The following is a 16,655-nucleotide window of genomic DNA, read 5'->3' as shown; positions in this document are numbered from 1 at the left end:
GCATTGCTAAGGAGCCAAGCACCTGCTGCTGCAGTGGAGTGAGGATGAGCCAGCAATGAGCTCCTCACACAAGCCTCCAGTTCAACTCAGTGGGAGTTTAGCATGACTAACCACACTGTGCCAATCCTTCACCAGATTACTTAGCTCATCTATTGTAACCATATCCCCTCTGTCTCCTCAGACTGTAATCCCAGCAGAACAGAGACAGTCTCCTTCCTACATCTGCACAGCGCCTAGCACAATGGAGCCCCGATCCTGAGTGGGGCCTCTGGGAGCTAGAAGACTGTCAATATTTAATTAAAAAAATCATATCAATGCTGTCCAGCAGGTTGATTCTGCCCAGCCCTTCTCATTGCACAGTCATAGGTCCGTGACTCTATCCTGGACTGCAGTCTGTCCACACAGTTCCCTTTGCTGCTCTCAGAACTAGAGCTGGACCAGGACCAGAGCCCTGTGACTTTCACAGTGAGATTGGACGGCTCTTTCTGAAAGAAATGCCCTGGTTGAACCAGACATGATGGGCTCGTGGTAGGAATCAGTGGGTGGAATTCTCTGGCCTGTGCTGGGCAGGAGATCAGACAAGAAGCTCTTTGGGGTAGGGTCTGTTTTTTCTGTGCTATGTTTGAACAGCACCTAGCACAAGGGGGTCCTGGTCTGTGACTAGGCATTGCAAGAATAAGAGAGAAAAGATGGTAAAAATGGTTCCTTCTGGCCTTAAAATCTAAGAATTTTTGGAAGGCTGGGATCTGAGTTCCTGAAGCCATCCCCACCCCTATTGTTTTTGGTAGATCCAGCCCCCGGTTGAGCATGTTTTCAGCTCATCTCTCAACATTTCCACCACATGGGGCCAGAATCTCACCAGAACTGCTCATGAAATAACGACACCACACAATCTGGACATGAACCACAGCCCTCATTCAGGCTCAAACCCAGACCTCTAGGCCTAAGCCTGAGCCAGAATAAGATGTTAATACAAACAAACACCATCCCCTGAAAATGCACAATTTGGTCTACAGGGGAATTGCCCTCAAGTCCATTGTCCTTAGGCAGAACAACAGGAGCTCCTGTCCTGTCAGCTGCACTGAGTGACCCAATGAGCTTCATTCAGTCTGAAGTCACGTCTACACTGCACTCCAAGATGTGAGTGCAGGCTCTAGTTCAGGGCTAAGGCGCGAAGAGGTGTATCTTATACCTCGCTGTGTGAGCGCCGTCAAAAGGAATCAGTTAGGCATGCCAGATGCTGCGAGGGTCTAAGGGACTGGAAGTGGGACTACGTGGGGGGAATTTACATATTGAAGGGGCCAGATGAGGATGCAAGTTACAGCAGCCTGGACTCATCCCTAAGGAATGTCTGTACCGTAATTGGGAGATGTGATTGAAGCATGTGTAGATGTACCCAGATGTAGATCAAAGTTAGCTCAAGTAACAACAGCAGTGAAGTACATACCCAGGGTCCTGGGCAGGCAGGGCTAATCCTTGCAGCTGCCTGTGGGGATTTGGAAGGGCATAAGGCAGCTAAATGAGGGAGCAGAGCTCTCCTAGGACAGCTGAGCAGAAGTTCTGCGGGCCGGAGCTCTCGGAGCCCAAGATATTTTCATCTCTCTGTTAGGAGGATGCTGCCTTGCCCCAGGCAGATGTCCCCTTTAACCAGGTGTGCATTGGAATCCCAATCCCACTGCAGCCTGGGCCCAGCCCTGCTCCCACTGAAGCCAGTGGGTACCGTGCAGCGTATATCCCAATGTGAGGGAGCAGGGTGAGTTATGCAGCAGGATTATACAATTTGCCTGTGATGTAGACGGCTGAGTTCACATTCAGAGGCTCTGCCATTACTGTATTCACTCTTTTAAGGGCACAACTTTCTCCATTTACATAAACAATGAGGCACATAGCAAAGGAAACCTAGTGGCATGATGAGCCATTTCTAGACTGTCGGCTGTGTCTGCGGCTACAGCTTTTCCAATAGACATCTTGTATCGAAAAGGTCAGAGCAGGATGGTGTCTGAGCGATATCTAATGTGAGCTAGTCCTTTGTACAAACGTAGGAGGCAGGCTCAAAAGATAGGGAAGCAAATCAAATACACAAGCTTACAAATGTCTCACGAAGCAGCAGAATAGGAAAGTGGAGCGAGGTACAGGGCTTGAGTGCTGGAAAGGATGATACAAAGATATCTCCAGTCTATACTGCCGAGCGCACCATGGGTAGGCTATCCCAACCACAAAAGAAGGGGCAGTTGCAAAAAAAGCCTTTGTAACGTGCTTGGATGCTCTGCAAGAACGAGGCCCACACACACTGTAAGTTATTTGGCTTTAATGAAGGTAAAGTGACACATTCGCAACGGGGACCCCGGGCGTTGCTGTCACTTTGGCAGGGAACCCAGCACTGAAGCTCAGCTCGGCCTGGGTCGGAGTCCAAAGGCGGGACCGGGAGCATACAGCTATATATACACAATACAAAAGCAACTTATAAATATGCAAAAAGGGACTTTTTACAAGCTATGCTCGCCCTTTGGCCTAAGGCCATACAAACTGGTTTCAACCAGTTAAAAGCAAGTTATAACTGGCATGCCGTGTCCTACAATAACCGGCCACTTAGCAAGCAGGGGCTTTCCACAAGGCCGCCAAAAAAGCAAAAATACCCTAGCTAGGCCGTGACACAGTCTTTCCTAGTCCCCTACAGCCTTCCTTCCATTTTATAACTCTGGGAAATTAATGACTTGCCACTGATCAGTGGCAAAAAATTAACATCATTGTTGTTATGGCATAAAGGACCAGATCCTCCAGGGCCGACATGGGACACAGCTCTATTGATTTCAATGGAGCTTTGCTGATAAACAGCAGCTATGGCTCTGCCCTGTAGGATTTGGGCCTCAGTTCTGATTTAAACTTCCCCCCTGCCATAAACATAATCATAATGCCTGGAAAATTATTTTAATTTTCTACCTTTCCGCCAGTAGTATCAAGCTGAGAATGTTTGTTGATCTGAACACTTCTCTAGGACTAAATATTGAATCCTTCACTTCAGGGAAGAGGCAAAAAGTTCTTGACTTCTGTAAACATTCTGAGTGTCCTGGGGTCCCTGCATGAACCTTCAGACAGTCCCCATTCGTTTGGGGAAAAAAATAAAAACGTGTTCAGGAAGATAGTGGAGTGTTGGCAAAATGAATAGGAAATGCAACTTTATTTTCCCTCCACCTTTCAATCTGGCGTGAGGCTCATGAATGAAGTCACAGTTTCAGTGAATAGGCATTGTCTATTACAACTAACTTCATTTCAGGGAGTTCTCGTGTTCAATTTAAATCTAAAAAATGGAACTAAAAAGAGAAAAAGATGCGGGTTTGCTATTTACTTCAATTGCAAGCATCCTGGTATCTTTTTTTTATTATTATTTCATCATCTTTTCTGTCTTTTATTTGGTTGGAATTAAATTAGCAGGGATTTCATTGGGAAGAAGTAATAGTCCTAATAGGACAGAGTCCCATCCATGGAAAATTACAAGTGTTTTCAATAGGGCCCATACAATTTTCCTATAATAAAAAAAGAGAGAGAGAGAGAAAGAGAGAGAAGCCCAAATGGGAAATGATTTGAGCGCTGCCATTGACACGGATACAGACTGCTAACTTCATTTGGTTCCTTTTCTTTTCTGCTTTGTTATGAGAGCTGCAGGTTTTAAAAAGCTGCGATTGCTGATGGCTCAGGAGACCTCAATGGCTTTGCAACCATCTGGAGATGGAGGGCCTGATTCATCCTCACTAGTACAATTTGCATCCTCTGGTGTACAGTAGTAGATGCCCTAGTAGGGGCAATTCACCCTGGAAGAGGGAAGCAGCTGTCTCCCAGGCATTCCATAGAATGCAGGACTGCATAGGTGCCCAGCCAATGGAGACTGCTTGAAAAACCTGCTGCATCTCCCAAGCATTCTGGACATACCCTCTTGCAGATGGCCCCACCCACTTTGTAGGCAGCATCAGTGGACGTGCATAAATCATTGATTTTTCAGAGCTAAACTGCAAAATCCCTCCCCAACCCCCAAACCAGAAGTTCATTTCAAAACCAAACTGATTTGTTTAGGTTATTCTCAACAAAGCAAAAACAAAAAAATTTATTTGGGTCGAAGGAAAACTTTCAAACAGCGATTCGGATGGACATTTTCTGAACAAAATGTCGATTTGAAATGGTTAGTTTAGAAAATGTCCAAAATATCCTATTATTTTTCCTAGTGTTTTTCCTGACAAAATTATTTGCTTAACTTGTCCGAACTTTTAGATACTTTTAAAAAAACGTTTTTTTGGGGAATTTACTATTCGCTGAAAAATATTGCTGAGCTCTATGCTTCAGTTGGTTCAGCCTAGGCAGTCTGCACTGCTTTGATTCATGTTCCAATTGGACTTTCCACCTCTGAGGCCCGCCTTCTGTCCGCACGACCCAGGGGACAGATGAATCAAGCCTTCAATGATACACAATTTTAGACCCAAGACCAATTTCCTAAACCATCATGCTTTGTAAAGCAATTATCAATTTCTCCTCAGGAGTTGTCACTGTCCATTCTGCTGTGGCTTCACTGCTATTGTTACGTCAGCTAGTTGTGACCTTGCTCAGGTACATCTACAAGGGCTGCAATCACACCTCCTAAAAGCAGAGTAGACACATCCTTGGCTGCCAGACGGGGCTACAGCTCATTTCAGGGAAATCTCATGGAGGGAAATTTGGACAGCGCTTGCTTTGGGCACTCCTGGTTCCAGCCAGTATCAGGAGACCCTCGTCTTCATGAGCACTGCAGATCACTGAAAATATTTTTATAGTAAAGACTGGCCTTTTCAAAAGTCAATATTGTGTCAAGCCCAATCCAGAAACATACGAAGATTCTCCTAGCCCTCGTCAGCTAGAGTCTGGTTTATGCCCTGAAGCACGAGGGTTTATATCCCTCATATGTTCTAATCCCATGGATGTTCTCATTATACATATAAATGTCTAATCCTAAAGCTAACAGCCAGAAGTTGCTGGTGTTTTGCATAGGAGCAGCCTACCTTGCACTAAGATTGCTGCTGCATAACTACCAAGTGACTCCTGCCTGGTAATAGGAGGGAGGTCTAAGAGAACGTCTACACTGTAATCAACCCATGCCTCATCTTCTGTTTTGTCAAAGCATCTTCCTGCCCCCTGCTTTCCTTGCTCAGATTAGTCCCATGGGCTGATAAAAGTCTCATACTTCCCCTCCAAGGAAGTCACACCTGTTTGCATCTGTCACTGCTGTTTATCATTCCTGTAGCTCTCATTAAAGTTTTTCTGTTCCTGGGACAGCAGGAGCAGGCCATGTGACCTGTTGCTGTGTCAGCGGGGGCGATGGTGTCGGGGAGGGTTTGTCAGCGATTGCACTTTGAAGAAATCGATCGGATCTGTTTTGAATTTGCCCTCAAGCACTGTTCTTTCTAGTTATTTCAGAGCCTCTGTGACAGGAAAGCTAGATCTGAATATCTGATGCATTGTTTGGCACTCAACTACTATGTATAAATTCTAGAGGTGGTTGAATCCTATTAGTCAGACTGAGCTGAGGCTTCTTATCAGCTCATAATCCATCCCTGCTTTCCCTGCATGTATTTGTAAGTGCTCAGCCAGTAGTTTGGACTAATTCTTTTCAGATGATGGGTGCTTTGCAAGCTATTTGTTTCAACTATTTGCTGGTCACGATTCTTGATGTGCCATTGCCCATGTGGATTTGTTTCTGCTCCTTGCGTGGATGATTTGAACCAGCAGTATACGGAAGAACGAATCACACACTGCAGTGTGAATTCATTCAGCTTGCAGGAGTTGCAAATATTTTCACGGGTGCCAGAGAACGTTGGTGCCCAACAAGGAAGCTGACCTCACACAGAGACTGGTTTATTCACAAATCTGGGGGTTCCTTTAGATAACCAACTCTAATAATTTCTCAAAGCCACATCCTAAATTAATTCCTCTCTCTTTACACAAGCCAAACTACCAATGATTTCAAATGGAGTCTTCCCACATCGGCCTGAAGGAACAGCCAAGGAAGAACTGCAGGATTTGGCCCTGAGGTGCAGATCTTGGAACCACACCAAGTGTCTAGGCAACACCCACTAAGACACTGTGCAGCCAACATGGCCTGACGGTAGCCTCGTACGTCCCAGAGGTTCCCACATTTCTTCACAGAGCGGGTGCCATCTTAACAGAGAGATTACCATGGGGCGCTTCCCCTCCCAGTCACCCACCTAGGGACCCCTCCCCTCCCACTGAGCTCACATCCCAACCCAGCGGGCGCCACAGCAATTACTCAGGTGGGAAGTGACCTTAGAAAAGTCATATATTTTTAGCTTCGTATGTTGTACTGCAGAGCTGGAATACGATGTCCAGCTAATGTGAAATGACCCAGCCCCGCTGTCTGCAGTGGCACTACACTGGGACCCCAGCCGAGAAGCAACCTCCCCTCCCCCATTGTAACACGGCTTGGCTTGCCGTTGATGGTGCAATTGCAGTGCTGCGTTAGTGCTGTTTATCTATGCCCAGGTGCACGTCTTGCCCCATTCGCCACAGCGATGGAGGGCTACAGGTAGTAGTGTACGGGGGGTTGGGAGAGCAGTGTAGAAGGGTGTGTCTTGCTGCATTTCATGGACCCAGCACTGCAACACCCAGGTTAGGGAAGAGGGTGGGAAGAGCAGGGCTAATACGGCCCCAGCTACACCTGCTAAGTGGCAGCAGCCACTGCTTTGCTCAGACAGCGAGGCCAGCGCAGGTCACATGCAGAGGGGGAGAGCCTGCAGCCCCCTCTGGATTTCTGACACACACCACATGCTGGAGGCCCGGCTCCAGCAGCGCTGCTCTTGCAGGTAGGTGGGCACAGACAAAGATACATGGCCCTTCCAAGGTGAACTGACTTTGGGGATGGGGACCTTCTGGATTCAACTCTGTTTCTCCTTCTTGGTGCCTGGGTAGGGTTGTTCTCTGCTAAATGGTCATGTCCACCCCCTAGCCCTTCCCAGTTCAGCACCTAGCTGCAGGCTGGGGAAACCGATCCTGTGAATCAGTTTCTGGGTCAAAGGCCTGGATGCTCTCCCAGTCCTTCGCTGCTTGTTTCTGTGTAAAGGAACACGTGGGACATCAGGGACCAGGCCTGGGCACCCAAACCAGGGCTGCTCGTATGTTATTTACAATTGCTGCCCGCTGCTATTGTCTTCCACTTCGGCTAGGGAGTGTAAGCGGCTGGCAGAGGCCTAGGGGTGCAGAATGTGGTTAACTGGGGGCGGGGGGGCGACAGGGGGCTCTTCGCTCACAAGATACTGACTTGATCACATTTCACTGCTTTTCCCCTCCAGCTGTTTATCAGCCCTGTGGAGGGAAGGGGCAGCAGCAGGAAAAACTCCTTCCATCACTGTGCCTGAGCCAGGTCTTAGAAGTGGGAGGGGAGCTCAGTCAGATGAAGAAACAGCTACTTCCTGCCAGCCCAGGGCTCAGAGAACAATCAACAGCAGCGGCTTGTGCTTATAGGGCATTTTTCATCCTGAAGGATGCCAAAGTACTTTACCACCCCCATACCCAGGCAACATATCACGTGCCACTAAAATGCAGCCACCTCTGGGGTGAGCTAGGGCAGCAGCGATGCCTGTGAAGTGTTTTGATCAGACAAAGCACTAGCTGAGTGCTATCATCAAGAAGTATAACCAGCACATGTTGACCCCCTTGGGAGCCCTGGGAAATTCAAGCTGTCTGGTTTATATTTAAAGCACTGATTGCCAGCATCACAGGACGGCTTTGCCGGGAGGGGGGTCGAGAATTAGATTCAGTCTCTAATTAAAGGTTTGCTCTTCATTTGAATTTCAGATACCAGCTTTAATTTTAGAAACTTTCCCAGGCAGCAGAGCGGCTTGCCTTAGCGAACACGCTCCTGGATCCCCCTGAGACTGGCTCCAGCTGACGGCCCATCCCTGTTGGAGCACAGAATCTCTCTGCATGGGCCTACATCCAGCAGCCATCCCCTAGTGTCCAGCCCAAGCAGCTGGGCTAGGCCTGGGGGATAAACCTGGGGGTTGTAGGGTGAGGAGGAGGAATCTGCCCCAGGCTGTGGGATGGAGGTGCCCTAATGGCTGGAGTAGCCTAGCAGTTGTCCTCTGCAGGCGGAAGCACAGGAAGGCCATGCCCTCCCCACCAGCTGTACAGGGAGTGCCCGCCACCCCAAGCAGGGCTGTGCAGTGTGCAGTGCACACCCTCTCTGCAATGCAGAGCCATCCGCTGCACACTGGTTCTGCTTCCTGGGTGATGGCACTGGGCACTAAGTGGCCCCTCTCAGAAATTGCCTGGTGTAACAGAACAGCATAGCACTGGCTCTTAGGGACCGTAACCAGTTACTGCTAGGGAGCCCAGCTGGCTCAGCCAGAGAGATAGCACTTGCTACAGTCATACATCTGGGGTTATGCTGATTCTAATGATCCCAAGGCATCTTGTAATCAGGCTCCAACAGCCAGCACTCCTGCCCCACAGCACCCCCTGCTGGGAGAGGCTGGGGCTGGAAGAGCTGCCTCCCCCCTACCAGCCAGTGCTCCTGTTCTCTCCTCACAGCACCCCTGATGGGAGAAGATGGACTGGAGAAACTGGGAGCTTCTCCCCCACAGCCAGTGCTCCTGCCCTGCCCCCTAAAGTGCCCTCTGCTGGGAGAGGCTGGGGCTGGAGTAGCTGGGTGCTCCCCCCATAGCCAGTGCCACCACCCTAGCCCCACAGCACTCTCTGATGGGAGAGGCTGAGGCTGGAGTAGCTGGGAGCACCCCCACAGTCCTGTGTAAGGGGTATAGAGCATAGATATATCTTGAATAATTAATAAGTATTAATTCCTGTCACGGAGTCCCCGGGCGATGCTCCGGAACTGCTCCCCACCAAGCCAGTCAGGACTTTGGGGAGCCTCCTCTCCCTTGGAGCAGACTTGTTCAGGGCAAGAAGCTCACACAGCTTCACCTCCTGGGTCTCTCCTTGGAGCATTTAGCATCCTCTGCCCCTCCGTGCGCTTCCCACAGCGAGTCCACCCCAGCGGGGTCCTGGGGAAGCCACCGGGTTCTGCACCCCCACTTTGCAGTCAGACGTGACTCTCAGCCAGCCAGTAAAACAGAGGTTTATTCGATGACAGGAACAGGGTGTAAAACAGAGCTTGTAGATACAGCGAACCGGACCCCTCAGCCGGGTCCATTCTGGGGGGCAGTGAGCCAGACCCCCAGGTCTGCCCTCCACCCTTGACCCCAGCCAGCTCCAGACTAACAACCCCCCCAGCCCCTCCTCTCTGCTCAGCCCCTTTCCGGGGCCAGGAGGTCACCTGATCCCTTTGTCTCCAACACCTTCAGTTGGCACCTTTGCAGAGGAGGGGCCCAGGCCATCAGTTGCTAAGAGACAGAGTGCCAGGCATTTAGGTGCACTGGCCCTTTGCTCTGCCAGATACTTAAGAACTGCCATGGGGACACTGAGGCACCAACACAGTATTCAGAGAAAACATTAAGAACTTTCCCAGTTCGTCACAATTCCTAGCAAAGCAGCCCATTGCATACTAAGGCCCTGTCTATGCTGGCAAGTTTCTGCGCAGTAAAGAGATTTTTGCATTGTAACTCCCGAGGTGTACACGTCACTTAGTGTGCAGAAACTGCGCAGTTGTAGCGCTTTAAAAAAACAGCTCGACGAGAGGTGTAGAGCTTTCTGCGCAGGGGCTACAGCGCTGCGGTGCCAGTGTAGACACCATGGTGATTACAGTGCTGCGACTGGCCTCCAGGAGGTGTCCTATAATGCCTGTTCTCACCTGTCTGGTCATCGGTTTGAACTCTACTGCCCTGCCCTCAGGTGACCAACCGTCATCCCCACCTCGTAAATTCCTTTGGAATATTGAAAGTCCCCTTCCTGTTTGCTTGGTGATGCATGCAATAGTCTCAGCGCATCGTTCCAGGTGGCCATGCCTACTCCACACACCAGGCTATCTCCCACTTGGAGCAATGCCAAGTTGCTGGACCTGATCAGCATTTGGGGAGAGGAGGTTATCCAGTCTCAGCTGCGCTCCAGCTGTACGAATGATGATACCTACGGACAGATTTCACGATGCATGACAGAAAGGGGCAATGACCGGGACACATTGCAATGTAGAGTCAAAGTGAAGGAGCTGCGGAACGCTACCACAAGGCGTTAGAGGCAAACAGCCGCTCCAATGCTGCACCCCCAAGCTACCGGTTCTACAAAGATCTGGATGCGATACTTGGTGATGACCCCACCTCCACTGCTAAGACAACTGTGGATACTTTGGCGGATACATGCCAGTCAAGAGTGGACTGAACCAGGAGGAGGAAATCTTGGATGAGGATGTGGCGGGAGAGGGGGCCTTGAGGCAGAGGATGACTCGGAGGGCAGAGATGCATACAACCAGGAGCTCTTTTCTACCCCGGAGGAGGCTAGCCAGTCACAGATGTCGGAGACTGGCAAAGTGCAAACAGGAGAAGAGGCCCCAGCTAAGTGGATCTGATTTTGGGAATCGGTGACGTGACTTGTTGGGGGCAGGATTGCAAGCTTGTCTCCCCCCACATGCCTTGTCTGAGCAGTGGAACAGGCTGTTGACGGACTCCCTCACTTCACGGGAATCTCCCTCAGAGATCTCCAGAAACTCTCATGGAGATACTGGGCAATGTGCTGCTGCAGATTCTTCGGCAGAGTTGCTTTGTTTCTTGCCCCAGTAACGGTAACTTTCCCGCACCACTGTGCCGTCATGGGGGGTGGGGTGGGGGACCACTGCTGCACACAGGCGAGCCACATAGGGGCCAGGACAGAAGCTGCAGGCTTGGAGAAGACTGTCCCTTGATTCCCTGCTCATCCTCACCAGCGAGAGATCTTCCATAATGATCACATCCTGTGGAAAGTCTGGGGACAGGAACGATTATCAGGCCCCTCCTACAGTGCTGGCTCTCCCCAACAGCCATGAGCCCAGTGTACAGCAGGGTCCAGAAACAGTGATTTACCCTGCCCCTGTGGCTACTCACCATTTTGGGGGTCTTGAGGCTCATGTGTGCTTGCCTGGGGTCAGCCGGTTAGTGACAGGTGGTGTGAGTACTGGCTGTGTTTTAAATCACTAAATCAGTGTTCTCTGTGTTGCAAACAATAGTGCTTCTGTAAAATGTTGTGTTTAAACTTCACAGAGACGACCTTAGGAGCCCAGCCTCCTTCTTTGTTATCGGTGGCTGAACAGCTGTGCAGAATTAGAAAGTGGCCAAGAAGAACTAAGGAGGACTTTCTGCGTAATGTTATGATGCACTCCACCACTGAGAAACAGGAATTGAAGGAGTGGTGGGACAGCGAGAAGAGGGACTGAAAGGAGAACGCGGCATGCCAGAATGAAGTAACAGAGTGGCTTTTAAAGTTATGGAATGCCACCCGGACATACTCCAGGCGATACTAGCTCTTCAAACCGAGCTGCTCTGCTCCCGCCCTCCCTTGCAGCCATTGTTGCAAAACTCTTTCCCATGCTCCTCCCCCAGACACTGCCAACACACTCTTATCAACCTCCTGGCTCCAGTCTATATCCATGGTATTCCACTTCTCCCCTCGCAGTCCAGCACTGTGGACTCCCTCTACTCACTGCACTCAACACCCATCCCTCTGCAGTTTGGCCCTGCTGAAGTACAGTACCCGCTTCATTGTACTCCAGAGGAGAAGGTTGGATATGATCCCTGGACATACACAAATCTTTAGCTGCCCCGGGACCCTTACTCCTCCTGGGACCTTCCCTTCCCCTGTCCTCCTCACTGTTGATTGTCTTTTTGTTTTGACTCTCTCTTCCAGTTGTTATTTTTTAATAAAATAATTGTGTTGGTTTGAAATCCTTATTCTATTAACTGAAAGCAGAAAGAGCCCTGCAAAGCAACATACAATTATGTTAAACCCACATACTGCATCGTCTGCACCAATCACCTCCTAGTATTACAAGCTCTGCACTCCTGAGCATAGCAACAAATATTAGTGGCTTTCAGCTTCAAACTGTTGCCTCAAGGCATCCCTGATCCTTATGGCCCCGCACTGCATCCCTCTAATAACCCTGGTTTCTGGCTGTTCAAACTCAGCCTCCAGGAGCTGAGTCTCTGCTGTCCAGCCCTGAGTGAAGCTTTCACCCTTCCCCTCACAAATATTATGGAGCATACAGCACGTGGCTATAAGCATAGGAATATTGTCACTGGCCAGGTTCAGCTTCCCACAGAGGCAGCGCCAGCAGGCTTTTAAACAGACAAAAGCACACTCAACTGTCAATCTGCACTTGCTCAGCCTGTTGTTGAATCGCTCCTTGCTGCTGTCAAGTTGCCCCGTGTATAGCTTCATAAGCCATGGCATTAAGAGGCAGGCGGGGTCTCCCAGGATCATAATGGGCATTTTGACTTCCCCTACGGTGATCTTCTGGTCTGGGAAGAAAGTCCCTGCTTGCAGCTTCCTGAACAGGCCAGTTTTCGGAAAGATGTGTATGTCATGCACCTTTCCGGACCGGCCTGCACTAATGTCTGTTAAATGCCGACGGTGATCGACTAGCACCTGGAGAAGCATTAAGAAATACCCCTTGCGATTAATGTACTGGGTAGGTAGGTGATCTGGTGCCAGAATTGGAATATGCATGCCATCTATTGCCCCTCTGCAGTTAGGGAAGCCCATTTGTGCAAAGCCATCCACAATGTCACTCACGTTGCCCAGAGTCACGGTCTTTCGGAGCAGAATGATATTAATGGCATCAACATGAGTCCAACGATCAACTTTCCCACTCCAAACTGGTTAGCAACCAATTGGTGGCAGTCTGGAGTAGCCAGCTTCCACAGTTCAATCACCAGGGGTTCTCCAATGACAGGACAGCTCTCATTCTCATGTCCTTGTGCCGCAGGGATGGGGCGAGCTCATCACACAGTCCCATGAATGTGGCTTTCCTCATGCGAAAGTTCTGCAGCCACTGCTTGTCATCCCATACATGTATGATGATGTGATCCCACCAGTCAGTGCTTGTTTCCCAAACTCAAAAGCAGCGTTCCACTGTGGTCAGCGCCTCTGTGAATGCCACAAGCAAGCTCGTGTCGTAGCTACTACACGTGGCGAGATCAATGTCGTACTCCTCTTGCCTTTGTAGTTTAAGGAATAACTCCACTGCCATTCGTGACGTGTTAGTCAGAGCAAGCCGCATACTGGTCAGCAGTTCAGGATCCATTCCTGCAGACCGAAGAAGCAGGGTGCGCAGTACACAAACCGTCGAAAAAAGTTGCCAAATGTGGATGGAAGCACAGGGATTTCTGGGACGTGAAGCAATGCATCACAAGTCATTGGGACAGGATCCAGGATGCCACACAACCCCCTCCGCCTTCCCACAAATCTTAGCGGCAGAAGAGAAAGAAGTGCTCTGTGGGATAGCTGCCCAGAGTGCATTGCTCCGAATACCACTGCAAGTGCCGCAAGTGTGAACACATTGTTGCACAGGCAGCTGACACTGTGAATGCACAACAGCAGTTTCCCTTCAGTGTTCTGTGAGTAGGGCTCTAACTGCTAGCGCTGTAACACTGCCACTGCACAAGTGCCCTCAGAGTTGATCCAAAGATTGGTGAGGAAGCTGCAAATTAAACAAACTATGCATAACTGGCTGTGAGACTGAAGGTCAAATAGGGCAAACTGCCTGTTACCCTAAGCAACTCAAACCACATTTTCACCCCAAATTATCAATTATACATTTGTTTTCCTAATAAATCAAATATACCATGGATAATCTGTTTTGTCCTATTGATAAGTTTTTCACTCTGAATTAGAAGCTGCATGTTTATCTGCTCTGTGAATCAGGTAAACTCACTCTTTATATATGGATAATACCTCTTGTTCTGTTGCAAGCCCTAAATAATGTGAAATGCTCTATAAAATCAAAGACTGTATCCACCAAATGTAAAGGCTTAGAATGGATTTTGTTTGTTTCCTTGGTGAATGATTGCTGCACTCGAGGAGTCATAGGCACAAAAAGAAAGGTGGAAAGATATAATCACCTAACCACAGTATAACTTGGAATTATTAAAAGAAATTGCTTAAAAAGGGGGAAATTTCAATTAACAACATGGGCTAATACTGAACTTAAATCCCTGAACTGAACTGAATTAAAAAGCCTCCGATAAGAAAAGGATTGAAGAAATTTATCATACACCCGCACCATCTACTTGATACCGACAGAAGAGGCAGAGAAACTGAAAGGGGTGAAATCTGAGCACTCATGTGGCAATGGGCCAATGGAAATCCAAGGGTGCCCCCCTCCAATGAGCCCAGGATTTAGGGTATACAAATCTGAGGTCACCATGGGGGACCCCAGAGTTGACTGAATCCCCGCATTGCAACATACTCCTGCACCAGGCACGAGGAACGGACTCTCCTTACAACCCAGATTTAACCAGATAAGAAGTGGTGAGATTTCATGTCAAAGATTGTATTCCTCCTTTATGTATACATAAATAACTGAAGGGTACCTTGTTCAGTCTAGGCTCTCCAGTGAGACATCAAGTAATTATATTTTAGATTTTAACTCATGCTCTGTGTATGCACTCCTTTATAAACCCAATCAAACTGACCTGAACCATAACTTCAAATCATTGCTTTTGATATTCTAAACTTGTCCCTCATCCTCAATCCATTCATATAGCAGGGACCACACTCTTAAGAGTGCCTTACAGACATGTACATTCTTACTCCTTGGAGAAATGTTAGAAGAGTGATAAATTTGTTAGGTACTAAAGAACTGATGATCCTAAGCAAATGTGATAAAAAATCTTAGTAATTTGCATTGTTCCTTGGTAAAACTGCTGAGCCTCAACCGTACTCTGTGACAACTGCTTGCAAGGCTGTATTGAGGTGTGCAGAACATAACTGGAACATTGGTTCCGTCTACACTTGAGTGATGAACTGCTGGTTGTATACTAATGTGGTTCTCGGTGAATTAATAAATTGCTGTTTGGTTAAGAATAACCCAGTGTCCTGATTTGAGAAATACTGCTCAAGTTAAAAGTTGATCTAAGAAGAACCTAGTGTTAAGGTGGTAAGCTACTGCCCCCTAGACTCGATAAAAAGAGGTTCTCCTATTAGATTCCATTCTAATATTGGCTATCACACACATCAAATTAGCAATTTGTTAGATTTCAGCATTAAAATCTAAAAAGTACCTCAGCAAAGTCATAACATTGACCCCTATCCATGTTGATACCTGCCCCATTCCCTACAGCACCCCCTGCTGGGAGAGGCTGGGACTGGAGTAGCTGGCAGTTCCCCCACAGCCACTCCTGCCACGCAATGAGTCCAGCTGTTAAAGCTAGTAACTTGCCATGAGTTCCCAGACCTAGCAGTCAAACACCCTGTATTGATATGAACCCAAGTGAACTAGGTCATGTCCCCTGTCTGGGATAAGTTTGTCATGTAAAAGGCCGTGCTCCTGCCAACAGTTGCCACAGGAGCAGGTTCCATGCATGGTATCAGAGTGGGTTAGCCAGAGTAGAGCGTCAGCCCAGACCCACCCCCTACCTGTGACTATTGGAGGATTCAGGGATTGTACTCACATATTCCGTGTCTGCCTTGGAGTCGTAGTATTCAATATCCTCCTCCTGCAAAGAAAATGTGAAAGCTCCGGTTAGTGCTATGCACAGCCCTGGCTGGCAGGCCCACCCCACCCCAAATGCGCACAGAGGCTTGTTCAGTCCCTTGCCTCCCCACTGGCCAGGCTCCTGGAAACAAGGCTCAAAAGGAGGTTCCCAAGAGAAAAACGGGAGCTTAAAAACAAACCCCATGCCTGAGCCGTCACAGTGACCGTCAGATGGGTCCAGCTTCCCCTTCCTCCCTCCCCTTGCACTTTATTTCTTTCTGTTTCTAAGAGTCAGTGTTAACTGTAGCACTTGCTTCACCATCTCCGCCCTGATGATGTCAGAGTGGGGGTATGACATCATGGCCTACCACCTCTCCTGCCTGACCATCACAACCTCACTGTGATGATGCACGGAGATGCCACTGAGGTTGTGATGTCATTGCTCATCACGTCTCCTGCTTGATGACATCATTATGCATCATCGAGGGGGGAGGCTTGGTGACATTACAGTGCTTTGTCCAAGAAGGGGCTGTGATGTCACAGCCCCAAAGAACGTTATTTTACTTCAACCACAAGTTAGTGAGCCATTCGCAGGAATCATTGGGAGGAATCTATAGAGAGTATAGAGACACAAGGAAGAAAGGAGAGCAGCAGTGTATGGACCCTGAACTTCAGAAAAGCAGACTTTGACTCCCTCAAGGAACTGATGGACGGGATCCCCTGGGAGAATAACATGAGGAGCAAAGGAGTCCAGGAGAGCTGGCTGTATTTTAAAGAATCCTTATGGAGGTTGCAGGAACAAACCATCCCGATGTGTAGAAAGAATAGTAAATATGGCAGGTGACCAGCTTGGCTTAACAGTGAAATCCTTGCTGATCTTAAACACAAAAAAGCTTACCAGAAGTGGAAGATTGGACAAATGACCAGAGAGGAGTATAAAAATATTGCTCAGGCATGGAGGAGTGAAATCAGGAAGGCCAAATCACACTTGGAGTTGCAGCTAGCAAGAGATGTTAAGAGTAACAAGAAGGGTTTCTTCAGGTATGTTAGCAACAAGAAGAAA

At 48.7% G+C, this 16,655-nt stretch overlaps 1 protein-coding gene across 3 annotated transcripts in view; it reads right to left on the bottom strand.

The window, feature by feature from the left end:
* Window positions 1–16,655, bottom strand: part of CACNA2D2 (calcium voltage-gated channel auxiliary subunit alpha2delta 2) — a 648,687-nt gene that overhangs the window by 162,578 nt on the left and 469,454 nt on the right. For all 3 annotated transcript variants that reach the window (XM_050958643.1, XM_050958641.1, XM_050958642.1), the window contains one exon: window positions 15,570–15,614. In XM_050958643.1, coding sequence (XP_050814600.1) covers window positions 15,570–15,614 — 45 coding nt within the window. The remainder of the gene's footprint in view (window positions 1–15,569; window positions 15,615–16,655) is intronic.

This window comes from Gopherus flavomarginatus, chromosome 6 (assembly GCF_025201925.1).
Source record: "Gopherus flavomarginatus isolate rGopFla2 chromosome 6, rGopFla2.mat.asm, whole genome shotgun sequence".
Taxonomy (NCBI): Eukaryota; Metazoa; Chordata; order Testudines; family Testudinidae; genus Gopherus; species Gopherus flavomarginatus.
This window is presented reverse-complemented; position numbering and strand designations above follow the sequence as displayed.